General features: G+C 38.7%; 1 protein-coding gene and 1 pseudogene across 1 annotated transcript in view; one reads left to right on the top strand and one right to left on the bottom strand.

The window, feature by feature from the left end:
• Window positions 1-13265, top strand: part of LOC122436402 (ubiquitin-like modifier-activating enzyme 1) — a 17049-nt gene extending 3784 nt beyond the window's left edge. The window contains exons 7-8 of the mRNA XM_043460211.1: window positions 10351-10476; window positions 13146-13265. Of these exons, the coding sequence (XP_043316146.1) occupies window positions 10351-10476; window positions 13146-13265 (246 nt within the window). The remainder of the gene's footprint in view (window positions 1-10350; window positions 10477-13145) is intronic.
• A 264-nt stretch (window positions 13266-13529) lies between these two features.
• On the bottom strand, window positions 13530-23563 carry LOC122436403 (annotated as a pseudogene).

The following is a 23563-nucleotide window of genomic DNA, read 5'->3' on the forward strand; positions in this document are numbered from 1 at the left end:
GGAAGACCCAGAGGAATCGGGTGGAGAGGGAGATGGGAGGGGGGATCGGGATGGGGAATAAGTGTAAATCTATGGCTGATTCATATCAATGTATGACAAGACCCACTGAAATGTTGTGAAGTAATTAGCCTCCAACTAATAAAAACATTAAAAAAAAAATATGTTGTTGACAAATAAAGTAGACATATTAAAGAAGCTATTGAATATAATCAAGTGTATAAAAATATAAAACACTAGAATATATACAATACATAGTAGACACATAACATGTGTCCAATATATATATAAAGAATCCCATATTTCATGAAGAGAATGTGGTGCCCGGATTTTCATTTCTGAAATAGAGATAATTCTCATTCCATATTGGCTCTCTGTGTCTTTTTTTCAATTAATTAATCTGTTTTATTTTTAATTGAAGGATAATTGCTTTACAGAATTTTGCTGTTTTCTGTCAAACCTCAACAAGAATTGGCCATAGGTGCACAGTATATCCCCTCCATTTTGAACCTCGCAGCCTTTACCCACCCCTTCCCACACCTCTAGGTTGATGCAGAGACCATGTTTGAGTTTCCTGATCCATAGAGTAAATCCTCATTGGCTATCTATCTTACATATGATAAGGGAGGCTTCCATGTTACTCTATTCATACATCTCTCCCTCTCCTCCCCTCCCCCCACGCCCTTAAGTCTATGGTCTATGTCTGTTTTTCCATTGTTGACCTGTAAATAAGTGTTCCAGTACCATTTCTCAAGATAACATATATATGTATTAGAATACAGTATTTAACTTTCACTTCCTGACTCACTTCAGTCTGTATAATAGGTTCATGGTTCGTTACAACTAACTGAAATGTGCTCCTTTTTTAGGGCTGAGGAATATTCCTTTGTGTATATACAACACAATTTCTTTTTTTTTTTTTTTTGCAATTATTCTTTTTTTTTTTTTTTAATTTTTTTATTAGTTGGAAGCTAATTACTTCACAACATTTCAGTGGGTTTTGTCATACATTGACATGAATACAACACAATTTCTTTATTCATTCATCTGTCAATGGACATCCAGGTTGTGTACATGTTCTAGCTATTGTAAATAGTATTGCAGAGAACAATGGGATACATGTGTCTGCTTTAGATTTGGTTTCTTCAGGGTAGATGTCTAGGAGTGAGATTGCTGTGTCATATGGTGCCTTTATTCCTAGTTTTTTAAGGAATCAACATACTGTCTTCCATAGTGGCTGTATCAATTTACACTCCCACCAAAAGTGCAAGAGCATTCCCTTTTCTCCACACCCTCTCCAGCTTTTATGTTTATAGACATTTTGATAACGGTCATTCTGACCAGTGTGAGGTGACATCTCATTGTAGTTTTCATTTGCATTTCTCAATAAAAATGAGCAATGTTGAACCTCTTTTCCTGTGTTTGTTAGCCATCTGTATATTTTCGTTGGTGAAGTGGCTGTTTTGGTCTTTTTCCAACTTTTTGATGGGGTTGTTTGTTTCTTTCTGGTACTGGATTGTACGAGTTGCTTGTATATTTTGGAAGTTAATCTTTTGTCAGTCGTTTAATTTGCTATTATTGTCTCCCATTCTGAGGTTTCTATTTCCACCTTGCTTATAGTTTCCTTTACTATGCAATAGCTTTTAGGTTTAATCAGGTTACACTTGTTTACTTTGGCTTCCATTTCCATTACTCTAGGAAGAGGGTCATAGAGGATCTTGCTTAGATTTATGTCATTGAGTGTTTGGCCTGTTTTCCTCTAAAAGCTTTACATCTTCTGGTCTTACATTTAGGTCTTCAATCCATTTGGAGCTTATCTTGGAGTATGGTGTTAGGAGGTGTTCTGATTTCATTCTTTTACACACACGTAGCTGCCAAGTTTTCTCTGCACCATTTATTGGAGAGTCTCTCTTCACCCTATTGCATATTCTTGCCTCCTGTGTCAAAATTAAGGTACCATAGATGCATGGTCTTATTTCTGGGCTTTATATCTTGCTCCATTGGGCTATATTTCTGTTTTCATGCCATTAGCATATTTTCTTTAACTGAAGCTTTGTACTATAATCTGAAGTCAGGAAGGTTGATTCCTCAAGCTGTATTCTTTCTCAAGACTGCTTTGGCTGTTTGGGATCCTTTGTGTTTCCATATGAACTGTGAAATGCTTTTGCTCTAACTATGTGAAAAATGCCATTGGTAATTTTAAAGGGAGTGTACTGAATATGAAACCACATTTCATAATATAGTCATTTTCACAATATTGATTTGTCCTACACAGGAGATGAAATATCTCCCTATCTGTTCATGTGTCCTTTGACTTCTTTTATTAAAGCCACTTCGTCATGTCTGATTCTTTGTGACCCCGTGGATTGTAGCCCACCAGGCTCTTCAATCCATGGTATTCTCCAGGCAAGAGTACTGGAGTGGGTTGCCATTCCCTTCTCCAGGGGATCTTCCCAATCTAGGAATCCAACACAGATCTCCCGCCTTGCAGGCAGACTCTTTACCAACTGAGCCACCAGGGAAGCCATTTCTTTCATGCATGTCATATGGTTTCCTGTGTAGCATTCTTTTGTCTCCTTAGGTGAGTTTATTCCTATATATTTAATTCTTTTTACTGCAATCATAATGAGATTGATGCCTTAATTTCTCTTTCTGAATTGACATTGTTAGTATATATAAATGCAAGAGATTTTGGTGTACTGATTTTGTATCCTGCAACTTTTCCAAATTCACTGATTAGCTCTAGGAATTTCCTGATACTGTCTTTAGAGTTTTCTATGTATCCTATCCTAGAAACAGTGAGAGGAAACTGTGAGAGATTTATTTCTCCTTTAATCATCTGGATTTTGTTCATTTCTTTTCTATCTCAGATTGCTCTAGCTAGGACTTCCAGAACTACATTGAAAATTATTGGTAAAAGTGGACACCCTTGCCTTCTTCCTGATCTTAGGGGAAAAGCTTTCAGTTTTTCACCACTGACAATAACGCTTGTGGTAGGCTTATCATATCTGTACTTTACCAAGTTGAGGTAGGTTCATTCTATACCCATTTTTGGAAGAGTTTAAATCATAAATAGGTGCTGGATTTTGTCAAAGGCTTTTTCCGAATCTATTGAGGTGATTGTGTGGCTTTCAGCTTTCAGTTTCTTAATGAAGGGTATCACATTGATTGATTTTCTTGTAGTGAAGAATCCTTTCATTTCTTGTATAAATGCAACTTGGTCATGGTGTATGTGCTTTTTGATGTGTTGTTGATCTCTGTTTGCTAAAATTTTGTTGAGGATTGTTGCAGCTATGTTTATCAGTGATTTGGCCTGTAGTTTACTTCTTTTGTGTTGTCTTTCTCTGGTTGGTATCAGGGTGATGTTGGCCTTGTAGAATGAGTTTGGAAGTGGTCCTTCCCCTGTAATATTTTGAAATAGTTTTACAAGGATAGGCGTTAACTCATCACTAAATGTTTGATAGAATTCTCGTGAAGCCATCTGGTCCTGGAAATTTTGTGTGTGTGTGTGTGGGGGGGGGCGGATTCTTGATCACACCTTCAACTTGAGTGCTTTAAATTGGTTTCTTCACAATTTCTATTTCTTCCTGGTTCAGCCTTGGATGTTTGAACTTCTTTAAGAATATATTCATTTCTTCCAGGTTATCCAATTTACAGCCATAGGGATATTCATAATAGTCTCTTATAGTCCTTTGTATTTCTGCATCCTCTGTTGTAATCTCCCCTTTTTCATTTCTAGCTTTGCTTATTTGATTTTTCTTTCTTTCTTTTTTTCTTTTTTGATGAGTCCACTGAAGTCTTGTTAACAATTTTTATCTTCACAAAGAACCAACTTTCAGTTTCATTAATCTTTACTATTGTTTCTTTCATTTTTTTTTTCATTTATTTCTGTTAAGATCTTAATAATATCTTTCTTTCTACTATTTTTTTCCATTTTCCCCCCCACCCCCAGTGGTTGTAGATGTAGTTAGATTTTCTATTCAATGTTTTTTCTTGTTAATGGAAGTAGGATTGTATTGGTACAAACTACAATCTTAGAACTGCTTTTCTGAATCCCACAGGTTTTGACTTGTGTTTTCATTGTCAGGTGTTTCTATAATTTTTTTTTATTTCCCTTTAGATTTTTTCAGTAACCTGTTGATTATTTGGAAACATTTTGTTTGTTTGGTCTCCATGTGTTGGTGCTTCTTTCTTCTTTTCTTTTTTCTTGAAATTCTTATCTAGTCTCCTAGCATAGTGTTAGGAGAAGATGCTTCATATGATTTAAATTTTTTAAACTTACTGTCGTTTGATTTGTGACCCAAGATATGATCTACCCTTGAGGATATTCCTTGTGAAGAAGGTATACTTTTCTTTATTTGGATACAATGTCCTGAAGATAGCAAAAAGATCTATGCCGTCTTCTTTATCTTTTAATACTTGTGTTTATGAATCAATTTCCTTTCTTCCTTTCTTTCTTTCTTGATAATCTGTTCATTGCTGTGAGTGGGGTATTAAAGTCTCCTAGTATTATTGTGTTACTGTCAATTTCTCCTTTTTCATCTGTTGTGGTTTGTCTTATGCATTGAGGTGCTCCTATGTGGGGTGCATACATTTTTATATTTGTTGTGTCTTCCTCCTAGGTAGATGCCTTGACCATCATGCCATGTCCTTCCTTGTCTCCTGTAATCTCCTTTATTTTAAGTTCTATTGTGTCTAATATGAGGATTGCTATTGCAGTGTTCTTTGGCTACTCATTTATGAGGAATATACTTTTACATCCTCTCACTTTCAGTCCATTTGTGTCTTTAGGTCAGAAGTGGGTTTCTTGCAGAGAGCATATTTATGGGTCTAGTTTTTGTATCCATTCAGCCAGTCTGGGTCTTTTGGTTGGAGTATTTAATCTATTTACATTTAAAATAATTATTGATATATATGTTGTTATTGATATTGTCTTAATTGTTTGGGACTGATTTTGTAGATCTTTTCCCCTTCTCTTGTATTTCTTGACTATATAAGTCCCTTTAACGTTTTTTGTAAAGCTGCTTTAGTGGTACTGAATTATCTTAAATTTTGCTTGTCTGAAAAGCTTTTATTTCTCCATAAGATTTGAATGAGACCCTTGTGGTGTACAATAATCTTGGTTGTGGATTCAATACTTTAAATATGTCCTGCCATTCCCTTCTGTCCTGCAGAGTTTCTGCTTAAAGTGCATCTGTTGATTGTATGGGGTTCACTGGTATGTAACTTGTTGCTTCTCCCTTGCTGCTTTTAATTTGCTTTCTATATGTTTAGTTTTGGTAATTTGATTAGTATCTGTCTTGCCATGTTTCTCCTTGGGTCTACCCTGTGTGGGGCTCTTTGTGCTTCTTGGTTGGAATTGGCTATTTCCTTTTCTGTGTTGGGGAAATTTCCAAATATACTCTGTTCAAAAATATCCTCATACACTTTCTTTCCCTTTTGTTTTTCTGGGAACTGTATAAGTCGAATGTTGGCACATTTGCTATTGTCATAGAGGCCACTGAGATTATCCTTACTTGTTTTTATTCTTTTTCCTTTATTCTGCTCATCAGAGGATAATTCCACTATTTTACATTCCAGTACACTGATTACTTCTTTTCCTTCAGATACTCTGCTGTTGGTTCCTTCTAGAGTATTATTAATTTCAGTAATTGTGCTTTTATCTCTGTATGTTTATTCTCTGATTCTTTTTGGTTTTTGTTAACTGATCCTTGCATGTTCTCCATTTTGTTTTCAAGGTATTTGATTATTTTTATTCTCATTTTTATTATTTTTTTTCTGGGTAGTTTGACCATTTCTCATCATTTATTTGAACTCCTGTGCTTCTAGTTATTTTTTTTCCCTTCATTTGTGTAGTATTTCTCTGTCTTTCCATTATTTCTCTTATTATTTTTGAGCTCTCCTTTTCCCAAGCTTCAAGTTTTAATTCTTTCTTCCATTTGGTTTCCACCCTCCTAAGGTTGGTTTAGTGGATTGTGTTAGCTTCACATAGCATAAGGATTGGGCTGAGTTTTTGTTTGTCTGTTTATTTTTCCTCTTAAGGGCTAGGTTGAGTGAGTTAGTAATCCTGTCTGCTGATGACTGGCTTTCTATTTTTGTTTTGATTGATGTTTACATTAGGCATACTACACAGGGTGCTCCTGGGTAATGCTGGGTTTTGTATTCAAATGGTTTAGTTTGTGAGAGTTCTCTCTATTTGAGACTCCCTAAGGTTAATTATCTGGCAGTCTAAGATCTTGGAATTAGTGCTTCCATTACAGTGGCTCAGGTCTTGATCTCTGGTAAGAAATAAAGATTCCATAATTGGTTTGTTATGCCATTAAGTGAGATAAAAAATATGTCCAAAAATGACAAACCAAAGATGAATCCCAGACAAATGTCAGTTACAAGATCAGACATACAAATTAAAATTATGGGATATACACATTTACTTATATACCTATAAGGAAAATCAAAGCAGTTCAACAAAAATAAAATGGAGTAGATTGACCTGGCAAACAGAGTGAATTGCAAATTATATTAAACAGTTAAAAAGAAAACTAATTAAAACACAAGCTGGACAACAAAAATAAAGCAAGATGTTAAGTGTGGAAAAGAGTAATGAAATAAAGTATCCGACAAGTTAGGAGGAAAGAAAAGGAAGCAAAGAAATTATATATATATATGTAATTTCTTTGCTTCCTTTTCTTTATATATCCATATATATATAGATAGATAGATATAGATATAGATATATGGAAATACTAAATAGAGTTAGGCAAAGAAATTTTATATACATTAAAGATTAACTGGAAGTGGAAAGGTGGTAGGAGAGCCCAAGGAATGAATATATGAAGCACACAATAGGTTTTAAAAATTATAAGAGAAAAAAGAAATAAAACAATAAGAGAAGGATGAAAGAAAAGAGTAAAACACCACAGAAATGCAAAGAGGAAGAGGTTTATAGTAACCATAAAAGTTGTGACTGAATATACACGTATACATATACACCCTTAAGCAAAATCAAAACTGTCCAACCAATAATAAAGTACAATAGATTGACCCAGGTAACCAAAGAAATAAAAAAAATTATATGTACAGGAACAAAAACAGAAAAAAACAGCACAGACTGGAAACAAATTTAAAGCATGGAGCCAGTTCAGGAATAAAGCAATGAAAGTGAAACTAACAAATATGTTGAGAAGAAAGGAAGGAAAGAAGGAATAGTTTTGTAAAGTTAAATAGAGGCAGATAAGGAAGACTTATACACTTGAAGGGTTAACTGCAAGGGGAATAGAACAGTAGGAAAAAGAAGCAAAAGAATAAATGCAGAAAAAATAATAGGCTAAAAAATTAAAAACAGAGAGAGACAGGCAAAAGGCAAACTCCACAGTACTGCAAAAGCCCAACATTGAGGAAGAAATATATAACAACAACAAAGACAACAAAGGAAAGCTCAAAACTTTATTAGATTTCATATTGACAAAGAAAACAACAACTAAAACAGAGGTAAAGAAGAAAGAAAGGAAAAAAAATAAACAAAAGAATGTATAGAACAAGTCAAAATATAAGAAAGATATATATTTATCTTGAGTGAATGCTGTCAAGAGTCCTTTCCCTCATTGGGAATCGCAGTCCACCTACCCTCCCTAGGATGTTCTCCAATACACTGCTGATCACTGCACCTCCTGTGGAGATAGCTCAGATTCTAATCTGGACCTACTCCTATGTGTTCTTGACTTAATTGTCCACGGCTATCAGAACCAGTATATTTTCCTTCGTGGGAGGTATCAATTACTTTTTATATATTCCATAGACACGGTCTGACTAGTTGATCATGTGGATTTAAACTGCAGCTTGTACAGCTTGTGGGAAGTTTGTATATGCTTCCCCTTAGCTGCTTCCCCTGGCTTTCAAGTGTGGTTTTATTTCTACCTTTCCATGCAGGTTGGCCACTAAGGTTTGCCTCTGAGACTGAACTTGAGGACTTGGGTCTCCCAAATTAGGTCCAGGTGTGGAGGTTGAGTAGCTGAATGCTATGCACTTTGTGTTCTATATTCTACTATCACCTTGGGCAGGTTCACAGTATTAATCATTTTGGCATAACTCCATTCCCTGGGTTTTCCTTCCAAGAGGCACACACACATGTCAAGGAGTTTTGGGCTCAGCTGACTTGGAGCATCTCCTTCTCTGCCTGCACCTCTTATGATCCTTCTATATCAATCTCCTTCCCTCATCACAGGTCCAGCACTGCCTTGGGACTTAAAGCCTCCAGAGTGAGGTGTCCCTGCTCTTCATAACTGGATACTTTTCCTTTTGCAACTCTTAGCCTTTCCTCCAAAGTTTTATCTCCCTGTAGAAGGAAAACACCAAGTAGACTGGAAATGTACTTTGATTTGTTCTATTTAGTTCCTTCATCTGCACTCTAACCTATGTTCTTTTCTCTCTTTGTAGATCTCTTGACACTGACCTAGTGACCCACATTTGCTCTCCTAAGCCACTAACTTAGCTTTGAAATTGCAAAGCTGCCAGGGAAGTTGGAGAGGCAGGAACTTGGGAATGTGTTTTATGGCTCAGGAAACTCAAACAGGGGCTCTGTATCAACCTAGAGGGGTGGGTTGAGGAGGGAGAAGGGAGGGAGGTTCAAAAGGGAAGGGATATATGAATATATATGTCTGATTCATGCTGATATTTGATTGAAAACAGCAAAATTGTGTAAAGCAGTAATCCTTCAATAAAAAATAAATTACTTAAAATTAAAATAAATAAATAAACTGCACCATGTGGACTGAATGCACAAAGAGACATTTCAAAGGAAGGTATGAGCCCACAGAGTAATCAGAAAATGTAAAGTTAGGTTAGGTGAATTCAGGTGGCTGTTTACCTCCCTTGATTAATAATGCCAAGGTCACAGATTTGATCATACAGTATTGATTGTGAAGCCTGAATTACTCCACTCACCAGGAAGAGGGGGTACAAAATCTATCTACAGGAGAGCTGTCCTTTCTGGTTGCCCAGGTTAAGTCATTTTCCCTCTCCTCTGTGGTCCCTTCTGCTGCACAATATCAGTCCCCAGCCTGCCGTTCAAGTTGGACATGTAGCTAAGCATGTCTTCATCTTGGTCACTTGGCTGACATCTGAGCGTGATTCAGAAACCGCGTTAGGTCAAGGAGTCTCTAGATGGTAGAAGTAAAAGCGTTGGGAGGAGAAAGGTAGCCTAAAGGGTAGCCTAGCAGTGTCTGAGTTCAATTTGCTACTAGTAACTAGTCCCCTTCCTTCAACACAGACAGGTTGAAGGCCAAAAAAGCCCCAAGGCTGTGCACTAACACAAGGAGATTTTGTTCCTAACACGACGGCCTTAAACTCAATCTCAGCCTCCTAAAGCATAGCTAATTGCCTGAAAACAAACACTCGTAGCTACAACTAACATGGGCGTATACAAATCCCAATTCAACCCAAATTTCATTCAGCTTTTTGGAGAAGACCAGTGTGGCAGACAATCCTTTCCTCTGATGAGTCTCCGGTGCTAATGATAATTATGAGTAGATCTGCTGCACCTAAAGACCAAATGTAAATTTGTGCCAATTAGAACAGCAAGAATCACACATAGTCTCAGGAAAAGATTTGCAGGAGGCTACCGAATAGCTGTAATCCAATACACACATTTTCTACACAAGCTGCCAGATCTGTAAACTGCTTTCATAATAGCCCAGATAATGTGAATTCCACAAACACCACCCAAGGGATACAACTTTGACCCAGAAGCTACGGATTCCCCAGATGACGGAGCTTCCTTATCCAGATGGAGCTTCCGCTTCTGAAAGATCTTGTGTTCAGCTCACTGTAGGCCCTTTAGGGTGTCCACAGATTGTGGCTTAAAAGCCCCACAACACTTGATTTGATCTGGGCAGCTCCTCAAGTCCTCCACACCTTCTTCCCAGTACAAAAGCACACAACAACACAGCAGTTATTTCTGAGCTTGTTTATGTGTCTTAAAGTCATTCCAGATTTGTGGAAACACTATCCTGAGTTATCATCAGCCATTCTGTCCAATTTCCAGTCGTGGACAAGGGCACTGTTGAAATATATTGACCAGTCTCCCACTGTCTGTGGATGTCTTGTGCCTCCTCTTCTGGTTGCTCCAAATCTCAGGTCCCACTGCCTTCGTGTCAGCGCCTATAGTAGGTCAGAAGTAGCAACACGGGAAACACAAGCACATGCATGGAAACAAACACATGCAGGACACAGGGACACAACACAAACAGGGAACAGGTGTTTCAGTAGTTGAAAATGCCTGTGCCCAGCTATATGGGAGGTGGAATCACTAGGTACAATATTCTGCCTTTTTGGTACCCTTTCCCTTTCTTTCTCCAGACCTTCAGTATTATCCTGAGCCAGCCTGACGCTGCTCCCAGCTTTGGCTGTGCAGTGGTGGTGAAAGGCTTCGTGGTGAATGTGGACATTCAGAGAAGACCCCAACATCCGCACAAAAATTTAATGGTACACCCTAATACCCAAACCAGACAAAGATGCCACAAAAAGAAACTACACTTCAATAACACTAACAAACACAGATGCAAAAATCCTCAACAAAATTCTAGCAAACCAAATGCAACAAAACAGTTAAAAGATCATACATCTTAACCAAGCGGGTTTTGTCCCAGTAATGCAAGGATTCTTCAACATTCACAAATCAGTCAATGGGATACACCACATTAACACATTGAAGAGAAAAAAGAAATGATTTTCTCAATAAATGCAGAGGGAGCCTTTGACAAAAATTCAACATGTGTTTATGATACAAACCTTCCAGAAAGCAGGCACAGAAGACACACACTTGAACATAATAAAAGCCATATATGATCAGCTCACAGCAAACATTGTCCTGAATGGTGGAAAATTGAAAGCATTTCCCCTACAGCAAGGAAAAAGACAAAGGTGCCGACTCTCACCACTACTATTAAATATAGTTTTGGAAGTTTTAGCCACAACAATCAGAGAAAAGAAAATGAAAATATATAAACGTAATCCAGATTGGGTAAGAAGAAGAAAAATTCATTGTTTGTAGAACAGATGAACGTCTATACAGAAAACCCTAAAGACATCACCAGAAAATTACTAGAGACACTCAATGAACATAGTAAACTTGAAGGATATAAAATTGACACACAGAAATCCGTTGCATTCCTGTACACTCACAATGAGAATACAGACAATTTAAGGAAACAATTACATTCACCGTGGAAACAAAAAGAATAAAATAGTTTAGAATATATCTACCTAAAGAAACAACAACAACAAAACTATATATAGAAAACTATAAAACACTGATGAAACGAAAGATGACACAAACAGATGGAGAGATATACCATGGTCATGGATCAGAAGTGTCAATATAGTGAAAAGTATACTACCCAAAGCAATCTATGAATTCTTTGCAATCCCTATCAGGCTACCACGGGTGTTTTTCAGAGAGCTGGAACAAATAAGTTCACAATTTGCATGGACATACAAAAACCCTCAAGTAGCCAAAGCAGTGTTGAGAAAGTGGAATGGAACTAGAGGAATCAACCTGCCTATTTTCAGACTATACCACAAAGTTACAGTCATCAAGATAGTATGGTAATGGCAAAAAAAAACACAGAAATATAGACTAGTGGAACAAAGTAGAAAACCTGGAGATAAATTCACACTCCTTTGGAAACCTTATCTTTGACAAAATAGGCAAGAGTATACAATGCAGAAAAGACAATCTCTTTAACAAGTGGTGATGGGAAAACTGGTCAACCACTTGCAGGAGAATGAAACTTGAACGATTTCTAATACCATACACAAAAATGGAACAAAGATATAAATGTAAGACAAGAAACTAAAAAACTCCTAGAAGAAAACATAGACAAAACACTCTCTGACATAAAGCACAGCAGGATCATCTATGACCCACTCCACAGAGTACTGGAAATAAAAGCAAAAATAAACAAATGAGGCCTAATTAAACTTAAAACTTTTGCACAGTGAAAGAAACTATAAGCAACATGCAAAGAGAACCATCAGAGTGGGAGAAAGTAATAGCAAATGAAGAAGCTGACAAAGAATCTTAAAATTATAGAAGCAGCTCATGCAGTTCAATTCTAGAAAAATAAATGACCCAATCAAAAAATGGACCAAAGAACTAAATATACATTTCTCCAAAGAAGACATACATATGGCTAACAAACACATGATAAGATGCTCAACATCACTCATTGTCAGAGAAATGCAAATCAAAATCACAATGAGGTACCATCTCATGGCAGTCAGAATGGCTGCTCTCAAAAAGTCTACAAACAATAAATGCAGAGAAAAGGAAACCCCCTTACACTATGAGGGGGAATGCCAACTAGCACAACCACTATGGAGTATGGTGTGGAGATTCCTTAAAAATCAGGAAATAGAATCACCATACAAACCAGCAATCCCACTGCTGGGAATAAACAATGAGGAAACCAGAATTGAGAGACACACATGTACCCCAATGTTCAACACAGCACTGTTTACAATAGCTAGGACATGGAAGAAACCTAGTTGCTCATGAATAGAGGAATTGATAAGAAAGCTGTGGGACATGTACACAAAGGAATATTACCCTGCTATTAAAAATAATGCATTTGAACCAGGGCAAATGAGGTGAATGAAACTGGAGCCTATTAAAAACAGTGACATAAGTGAGAAAGAAAAAACATCAATACTTTATAAACACACACACACACATATATATGGGATTTAGGAAGATGGTAATAATGACTCTACATGCGAGGCTACAAAAGAGACACAGATGTGAAAAACAGACTTTTGGACTCTGTTGAAGAAGGTGAGGGCAGGACGATTTGAGAGGATAGCGCTGAAACATGTATATCAGCATATGTGAAACTGGTCACAAGTCCAGCTTTGATGCATGAGACAGGGTGCTCAGGGCTGGTGCACTGTGACAACCCTGAGGGATGGGTTGGGGAGGGAGGTGTGAAGGGTTTCAGGATGGGGACACATATACACCCATGGCTGATTCACGTGAATGTATGGCAGAAATCATTATAATTATTGTAAAGTAGTTAGCCTCCAATTAAAATAAATTAATCTACAAAAAAATAATAATAATGCCACACCAGTGATGAACCCTTTCTGACTAGTAGGCTTTCCCCAGAGAAGGGGCAGAAGAGAAGGACCAAGGTAATCCCAAACACAATGAGCAGCAAGAGGCCATAGGTTGGCAGAACCCAGGGAATCCTGATTCTGACAAAGATGCTTATTAAGTCACTCTGTCTGCATCAGTATTACCTTAAGACTCTCATGCTATAACTACAGCTGCTTTGAGTGAGATTTGGACACATGACGTCTGCAAGATCCCCAACTCAGCCTGCTATCATCTAACTTGGTGATCTGAATCCAGGCTCTGCAGCCATCCTGCATGAGCTTAGCTTCCCCATTTGGGAAAGGAGAGTGCCGCAGACCTTATACAGCTGTGACTTCAGGGCCCAGCTCCTGTTCCTCTCAAAACCTGTGTTCCTGTAAGTACCTCAAGTGACAGGACCTTCCTCCAAGGGATAGTACTGCAGGGGATCGACCCACGGGTCTTCGGAGATGATCTGCTGGCAACATGAGCAAGGTCAGAACATGCCTGATGAGGCCCCAAACCCACCCATGTGTAGCCAAGAACTCCAACATCCATTTCTAATTCTGGGCTAGTCCCAGAGTGACAACACCTCTGCAAGCCTGATCAATCCTGGGCAGTTGTGGTTTGACAACCAGTTGATGAAGCGAAGGCTTCTGGTGTACAGACTGAGGGTTGGAGCTCCCAATCCATAATACCAGAACCAGTGGACTGGAGTGGAAAGATATACCCTTTACTCTGGAGCAAGGTAAAGGTGATAGAGAAGGATCACACAGGAGGAGCATCCACTCCCTTCACCACCCAGCCACAGTGGCTAGGAGCCACATCATACCAGTGATGTCATGATAGTACTCCTTCACAATGACTGTATTCCAGAAGTAAGGGTTGTCAGGAAAGGAAAATGTCAGCTTTCAGTTGGACAGAGGATGGCCTAGTTTCTGCACCTAGCAGGACCAGGAGGAAGGAAAAGGAAAGTTTCTAGGGTCCTCAGCTTGCCTGCGAGGCAGGCATCAACACCTTCCTCTTCTCTTCTCCAAACACTCACACTGCACATGCACAGATAATATGATATGTGACACTCACAACCCCACACCCCAACCTTCCCTGCCCATTTCCCCCATCTGATTGTCCTCAGCCTCCTTCACTTACCTCCAAATCAATCAAATACATAAGCAAGTCTTTATCATGGTCACTGATCATGAGACACATTTGGGGGTGGTTTGTAATATTCTTTAGTCAATGAGCCAGTTCAAGGACAAGAACAAATACACTGTAACAGGCATCTTTAAGGGATGTGGGCATTCCTGCTTCCCTGGCTATCCCACTGACATCCCAGCCCCTGCTATATCATCTAATTGCTCATGGCTCTGGGTCCCCCAAGGTCCACTGGATCCGCTCTCTGCATCCACCAAGGGAAGGTTGGTTTCTTATGACTTCTGATCTCTGCCTCATCTGTGTGTGCAGGGTAGTGTCATGTCACTGCTTAAAATATCAGGATCTGAAGTCACTGTGGCATGTCTACTGTAGGCAAGTGTCTTCTGTGTGTTGCTATGTGTGTTTATGTGTGTGCTTGTGTGTTTAGAAAGAGATCCCTGGGACTCTGACCTGCTCCCTGTCTTCACTAAGGGCATATGGATATGTCTAGAGTGGTTTGGGACTAACTACAGATGAAAGCAGCTGCCCCTTCCAGATCCACCTAGGTGAGTGAACAACATCCTGCTTTTACACTGAACTAAGGGGGACAACTACAGGGATTCTGACTGACCAAGATGGGTTATGGGACTCCCAAAGTCTCTGCTGCTTTCCCAGATAATCCAGAATTACAATAATAAATCTTTGAGAATGCTGTTCTGGCATACCGTCTCTGGTCACATAGAGTTCCAGCCTGAGGGCGGGCTTCTGTTCAGATGAAGGCCAAAAGGAGTCACCCCGAGTCATTGCTCAGACGCACACAAATGGAGCCATGCCCAGGAGCTGCTGGTGCTGTTCCTTTGGAACTCGCCCCTCCTTCCATCCCCTACTTACCTCGGCCCCCTCGCCTTGCCTGTGCCCTCATCCACAAACATTATCCTGCTCCCGTTCTTTATTTTTTCCTAAACAACCGACCTAAGAAGCAGTAGTACGGATAAGACTTTGTCCCAGAAGCTAGGAATGCCCTGGATGATGGCACTTCTCTGAGACAAGTGACACTTTCTCCTCTGATGTTCTTTTCACCTGAGGCGAAAGTAGGCCTGGCGGTATTTTTCATTTGCACAGCTCAGTTCTACCTGCAGGACAGCCAATGCCTCCGGAGTCCAATGTGGGGGCAGTGGGGGCCAATCACTGGGGACTACCAGCCTTGGGTGTCCCTGGTCCTGCTCCTCTGGATTCTCCTCCCACTCTTGTGAGGACAGCAGCTCCTGCTCCTCCTCCACCACCAGCACCTCCACCTCCTCCATGATGTCTTCCACCGGGGAGTGGAGGTCTTACCCGATCCCCTCCACATCTCCTTCCTGCAGAGCCGTGCCTTCTTCCACTGCCTCCATCCTGAGGAGGGTGCCCTCCTCACCTGCTGCGCCCCTCACCCCTCAGAACACAACAGGAACCAAACAAATGGAGTCTAAAGGCATTTCCTCAGGGGCACGCCCCTTGGAATTTGGGACACTCTGGCAGCAGTGAATCAGCTCCCAATTTCTGCTCAACACAAAACTTGCCATACGTGGAAGCTATTTTCATGAGCAGCAGTTCCAAAGTGCAGGTAGGGGAGGCAGGTGTTCCAGTAACTGCAGAACCAGTGGTTCTTATGAAATATAATAGATTCCCATATTTCTTACAGGAAAATACCCATTCTGATCTTCAAATGGGAAATATAGAGAATCTCTACTTCCATGCAGTGAAGACAATGGCAGCCCACTCCAGTAGTCTTGCTTGGAAAATCCCATGGATGGAGGCCTGGACGGTTGCAGTCCACGGGGTCGGGAAGAGTCGGACATGACTGAGTGACTTCACTTTCACCTTTCACGTTCATGCATTGGAGAAGGAAATGGCAACCCAATCCAGTGTTCTGGCCTGGAGAAACCCAGGGATGGTGGAGCCTGGTGGGCTGCCCTCTATTCGGTCACACAAGGTCGGGCACAACTGAAGCGACGCAGCAGCAGCAGCAGCAGCAGCAGCAGCAGCAGCAACTTCCATGAAGAAGGATTAGGACTGAGATTTTGATACAGGAAATACAGAGAATTCTGTATTTCATGGTGGAAATTTGTTCCCTTGATATATGTTTGAGAAATACAAAAAATTCCATATTTCTTGAAGAAAGAGTGGTGACCAGATTTTCATTTGTAAAGTACAAATGATTCCAATTCCATAATGATTCTCTATATTAAGAAAACCAATGCCAAGGTTTTCATATGTGAAATATAGGTAATTCCATATTTCATCTAAGAAAATCACCACCCAGATATTCATATATGATGTATAGAGAATTCCACATTTTGGATAGGATAATAGCATCCAGATTCTTGTAAAGTGAAATACCAAAAAATTCAATGTATCATGGACTAAAATCAGCATCGGGATTTTCATATGTAACATATACAGAGTTTGATATTTAATTGAGTAAAATTGTCACCATGATTTTTCAGATGTGAAATATTACAGAATTAAATATTTTATGTAGTAATATTGCTGCACAGATTCTGATGTCTGAAGCATACAGAATCCCAGATTTCATGTGCAGACAGATTTTCATATGAGAGGTACATAAATTTCAGTCCTTCATGTAGGAAAACTTCAGGAGAGATTTATGATTGTGATACAGAGAACATGTTATATTTCATGTGATGATGTGTGGCCAGATTTCAAATGTGAAATGTAGAGAATTCCATATTTCATATGGGAATTTTCATATATGAAATATAAGGAAATTTTCCGTATTTTTGCAGTAATATGTGGCCCATGATTTCCATATATGATACATGAAAATTTTCATATTTCATCTGAAAATCAGTTTACAGATTTCTATAAGACATGGAGACTTTTTATATTTTATTAGGAAAATATGTTTCCAGAAAATTATGTATTTATGTCAGAACAACTTAATAGTGATTTTTGATTATGAAATATTCAGAATTTCATATAACAACCAAACATTATATACATATATATACACATATATATAGGGACATGGGTTTGGGTGGGAAGTGGGAGTTGGTGATGTACAGGGAGGCCTGGTGTGCTGTGGTTCATGGGGTCACAAATACTCAAACATGACTGAGAGACTGAACTGAATTGAACTGTACAGAAGGAAGTTAACACTAAATTAAAACTGTCATTTTTGTACTAGGATATTTCTCTCATTTTTCCAACTCTAGCAATTGTGCTGAATAAGTTCCTGCCTCTAAATATGCCTGACTTCATTGTAACTCTTCCTGCCATACTACAGGGTCTAGCATAAATGTAAAGGCAGAAAATACAAAGGCACATTTAGAGCTTGTGATCCCTTTTGAATTTTCTCTTTGTTTGATCTATCCATACATGCCAATAGGGTGTTAAAATACCCCACAGTTGTTGTGTCACTGTTAATTTCCCCTTTCCTACTTGTTTGCATTTGCCTTTCATATTGACATGGCCTTAAATGATACAAATGGTCTTAAATGATACAAATCAATTGATACCTAGAGGGCATTTTACCCATAAACAATGGAATTCAGATTTTACTCAACTTCATCTGTAAAATTCCCCAAGATAGATAACATCTTGGACTATAATTCAAGCCCTGGTTAAAAGAAAAAAAGAAAGAAAGAAATCATTTCAAGGCATCTTTTCTTATCACTATGTGGTAAGGTTAAATATCAACTAAACAATGTAAAATACAAAGGTTGAAAGTGAAAAATCATGCATCTGAATAACCAACAGGTCACTGAAGAAATCATAAAGGAAGTAGATATGTGCATATGAATAAAGGAAAATGAAAACACTACAACCCAAAATCTATGGCATTCAGTAAAGCCATGCTAAGAGGGAGAATCATAGCAGTACAAAGCTACACCTAGGGACAAGGGAAGCATCAAACAAAACAAAACAAAACAAAAAAACTACCTTTACATCTAAATACAGTTAGAAAAAAAAAAAAAAAAAACAGAAAAAAAAAGTGGATAGGAAGAAAGTAAAAATCAGAGCAGAAATAAGTGAAAAAGAAATGAAGGAGACTATAACAAATTTCAATACAACTAAAAACTCGTTCTCTCAGAAGATAAGTAAAATATATCAGTCATTAGGCAGATTCATCAAGAAGGAATGGGAGAAAAATTAAATCAATAAAATTAGAAATGAAAATGAAGAAAGCACAACAGACAACACAGAAATACGAAGGATTATAAGGAGTAGCTACGTGAAATTATAGGCCAATAAAATGGAAAAGGTGAAAGGAATGGATGCATTTTTACAAAAGCATCACCTTCAAAAACTGAACCAGAAAGAAATAGAAAATACTGACAAATGCTGCAGTTCAGTTCAGTTCTGTCGCTCAGTTGTGTCTGACTCTTTGTGAACACATGAACCGCAGCACACCCGGCCTCCCTGTCCACCACCAACTCCCAGAGTTCACCCAAACCAATATCCATCGAGTAGTTGATGCCAACCCACCATCTCATCCTCTATCGTCCCCTTCTGCTCCTGCCCTCAAGCTTACCCAGCATCAGGGTCTTTTCCAATAAGTCAGCTCTTCACATCAGGTGGACACAATATTGGACTTTCAGCTTCAAATCAGTCCCTCCAATGAACATCCAGGCTTGATCTCCTTTTGGATGGACTGGTTGGATCTCCTTGCAGTCCAAGGGAAATGCTTCAGAGGAATACAAATAAAAAATGCATTAAAAAAATCCTCCAGGAAATGAAAGTCCAAGACCAGATGGCTTCACAAGTGAATTCTACCACAGACTTAGAGGAGAGCAAAAGCATATCCTACTCAAATGCTTTCAGAAAATTACAGAAAAAGACAAATGACCAAACTCATTCTGAAAGACTGACATCACTCTAATACCAAAACCAGGCAATAATGTCACAGGAAAAAAAACCATAGGCAAAGTCATTGGTGAACATAGATGCAAAACCCATCAAACAAATTCTACCAAACATATTCATCAACATACTGAAAAGATCACACATCATGACCAAGTGGGCTTTATCCCAGGTATCCAAGGGTTCTTCAGTATTTGCAGACAAATCAATGCGATACACCATATTAACAAATTGAAAGATAAACATAAGATTTTCTCAATAGACTCAGACAAAGCCTTTGATGAATTCAATACACATTTATAATAAAAGCTTGTCAGAAAGCAGGCCTAGATGGAATATATCTGAATAAAATAAATCTACATATGAAAAACCCACAGAAACATTTTCCTCAAAGGTGAAAAATTGAAAGTGTTTTCTCTAAATTCAGCAACAAGACAAGGGTGCCCAATGTCACCACTACTATTCAGCACTACAGCTTTGGAATTTCTGGTAACAGCAATCAGAAGAAAAATACATATGTGTTACCTACGTTGGAAAAGAAGGTGGAGAACCCTCACTGTTTGCAGATGGCATGACTTCAACATAGAAAACTCTAAAGACACAACCATCAGAAAAGTACTAGACCAAATCAATTGTAAAGTTGCAAGATATAAAATGAATACACAAAATGCCTTGCATCACTATACACTAGCAATGATTAAACAGAAAATAAATAAATTAATTAATTAAAAGGGGGTGAAACAATTCTTTTCACCATTACTATAAAAAGAATAAAGTACTTAGGAATAAATGTACCTAAAGAAACAAAAGACCTATATGTATATATAGAAATCTAAAAGACTGCTGAAAGAATCAAAGATGATACAAAGACACAGAAACAGTATGTCAAGTTCTCTGATCAGAAGTATCAATATGGTGAAAATGAGTATACTACCCAGAAAAATAGGTTCAGAACATACTTCCAGTGTTATTTTTCACAGAACTAGAACATAAAATGTCAAGTGTGTATGGAAACACACACACACACACACACACACACACAACTCTAATAGCCAAAGCAATCTTGAGAAAGAAGAATGGAACTGGAGGAATCAATCTGCCTGACTTTAGACCATATTTGCAAAGCTACAGACATCAATAAAATCATGATACTGGCAAAAAGGAAGGTATACAGATCAATAGAAAACCCAGAGAGAAATCCACACTCCCATGGACCCTTTATCTTTGACAAAGGAGGCAGAAATATACAATGGACAAGCAACCAGTAAAAATTTATGCCAGGAAAAATGGTCAACCACTGTAAAAGAAAGATGCTAGAACACTTTCTACCACTCTATACAACAATAAACTTCAAAAGGATTAAAGATGTAAGTGTAAGTCTATAACCTATAAAATTCTCAGAGGACAAAATAGGCAGAAAGTAGTCTAACAAAAATGACGGAAAACTTCTCTACGACCCACCTCCCTGACTAAACAAAAACAAATATGGGACCTAAGCTAAAAAACTAAATTAAACTAAAAAACTTTTGCACAATGAAGGAAACTATAAGCAAGGTGAACAGACAGCTTTGCGATTGAGAGGAAATTCTAGTAAACAAAGTAACTGACAACGAATTAGTCTCCAAAATATGCAAACAGCTCATGAAGTTCAATACCAGAAAAATAAGCGACCCAATCAAAAACTGGGGCCAAAGGACTAAACAGAGATTTTTTTCCAAAGAAGAGATACATATATTGAGCAAACACATGAAAAGCTGCTCAACATCACTCATTATCAGAGATATACAAATCAATACTAAAATGAAGTACCATCTCATACCGGTCAGAGTGACTACCATCAAAATTTCTACAAACCTTCAATACAGCAGAAGGTGTGGAGAAAAGGGGACCTTCTTACACTGCTGATCGGAATGCAAACTAGCACAGCCACGTTGGAGAACCGTATGGATATTCCTTACGAAACTGGAAATAGAAATGCCACACGACCCAGCAATCCCACTGCTGGGCATGCACACCAAGAAAACGAGAACTTAAATGGACATATATACTCCAATGTTCATTGCAGAAATATTTATAATAGCTCAGATGAGGAAGTAACTTATATGTCCATCAGAAGATGAATGGAGAATGATGCTGTTGTACATAGTCACAGTGGAATACTCAGCTATTTAAACAAACAAAAGAAAACATTTGAGTCTGTTCTATGAGGTGGATGAAATTAAAGTATATTATGTAGAGGGAGGTAAGCCAGAAAGAGAGGCACCAACAGAGTATATACAAATGTATACATGCAATTTAGAAAGAGGTAACAAGGACCCTGTAAGCCAGAAAGTGACACTTATGTAAAGAACAGAATTTGGGACTATGTGGGAAAGGCGAGACTGGGGTGATAAGAGAGGATACCATTGATACGTTTACAATATTATATGTAAAACAGATTCTCAGTGGGGATTTGCTGTATGGCTCCAAAAACTCAACCAGGGGCTCTGTATCAATCTAGTGGGGTGGGATGTGATGGGGCAGGAGATGGGAGGGAGGTTCAAAAGGGGATCAATATATGTATATCTATGGTTGATTCATGTTGAGGTTTGACAGAAAATAATACAATTCTGTAAAGCAATTATACTTCATTTAAAAAAAATTCAGAAAATGCTTTTAAGTCGAATTCGGTTCCAATTGTTTTGATTTTTGCCTCTATCCAGATTACAATTTCTGAATCACATAAAAAAAATATTTCATATGTGAAAAAGAAAGGAAGAGAGTGAATGCTAAGTTGTCAGTGATTCCCATGATCTCATGAATTCTAGCCTGCCAGTCTCCTCTCTCCATGAGATTTTCTAGGCAAGAATACTGGAGCTGGTTGCATTTCCTTCGCTAGGGGAACTTCCCTAACCTAGAATTTAACCCAGATCTCCAGAATTGCAGGCAGATGTTTTACCACCTGAGCTTTGCAGAAAGTCCTTATGTGTGAAAAATCTGTCCACAAGTTTTCATATGTGAAATATTGAGATTTTATATTTCATTGAAAAAAATCTATCCTCAAATCTGAAAGATATAGGATTCTATATTTCACTCTAGGCTTCACTGACTTGCTAAATGCCAAGGCTCTCTTTCTGCTGCCTTTTTTAGGCTGTGGTAGCTCTGCTTACAGCTCAGGCATCCCCGCTAGCCTGCAGAGTGCTAATGGTTGGGTGGGAGACATCCAAGATGCTCACTTAGAAGCCAGGGTTCCTGCAATTGTTGTGCTGCCTGCTGCAACTCTCCTGCAGGATCCCTCTGACAAAATCAGAGTCTGCTTCAGCTTTACTGGGCAGAAATGACCCAGAGTAGACCCACAGGATGGAGAAGGCAATGGCAACCCACTCCAGTGTTCTTGCCTGGAATATCCCAGGGACAGCAGAGCCTGGTGGACTGCCATCTGTGGGGTTGCACAGAGTCAGACATGACTGAAGTGACTTAGCAGCAGTAACAGCCTCTGATGAAGCCAGAAGTCTCCACTTTGCTTATCAAAAATTCATCCTAGTTTACATTTCTCTGAAGATGAATATTTACAAGATATCCTAAGTAGTCTCTGGGCCACACAGAAAACTGAAGTTGAAGTAGGGTTGAGACTTTGGACAGAATCTGTATGCATTGCCTGCAAGAAAAATAAGCTGTTTACATCAGTAGCTCAGTCAATACACTCTGGAGATGGAGAGTGATGAATTAACCTTATGACAGAACTTGTCTCACAGCAGGTATACTAGAGTGTACTTCCTCACCCTGCAACACTTTTATCTTGCCACTAAAGAAAGAAGGCAATTTTGGCTAATACTGGAATCAAATCAGATCTATCAAATTGTACAGGACCAGAGGCCACAAACTTTGCCAAATCATCCTCACCCTTTTGCCCTTAACCTAGAAATGTTAGCTTCCCTTGTTGACTCAGCTGGTAAAGAATCTGCCTGCAATGCAGGAGACCTGGTTTGATTCCTGAGTTGAGAAGATCCCCTGGAGAAGGGAAAGACTACCCACTCCAGTATTCTGGTGAGGAGAATTCCATGGACTGTACAGTCCAGGAAGTTGCAAACAGCTGGACACGACTGAGTGATTCTGATTTTCATTTCTCAAAAAGGTTATGAGTCCTCCTCAAAATTTGATCAAGTGCTCAAAGCCACATACACTCTGTAGCCTTCACCCTGCACTCCATGCTTACCTAGTGGGTTGATGCCCTTTTACTTGGAACTAAACTAATCAGGGAGTGCTTATAGCCTCCCTCGTGCTCTTAAGAATGCATGTAGGAGGCCAGGTAGCCCCCCAGATTTAAACTTCAATATGTGCAAAAAACCTTTACTTGCTTGAGATGTGAGATGTCAGAAAATGTTCAGAGTCACCCTTACTGTTAGCTGGTACCTGTCGATCAAACTTCCTCTCCTCAAATACTATGGTCTTTTTACAACACAT

This window comes from Cervus canadensis, chromosome Y (assembly GCF_019320065.1).
Source record: "Cervus canadensis isolate Bull #8, Minnesota chromosome Y, ASM1932006v1, whole genome shotgun sequence".
Taxonomy (NCBI): Eukaryota; Metazoa; Chordata; class Mammalia; order Artiodactyla; family Cervidae; genus Cervus; species Cervus canadensis.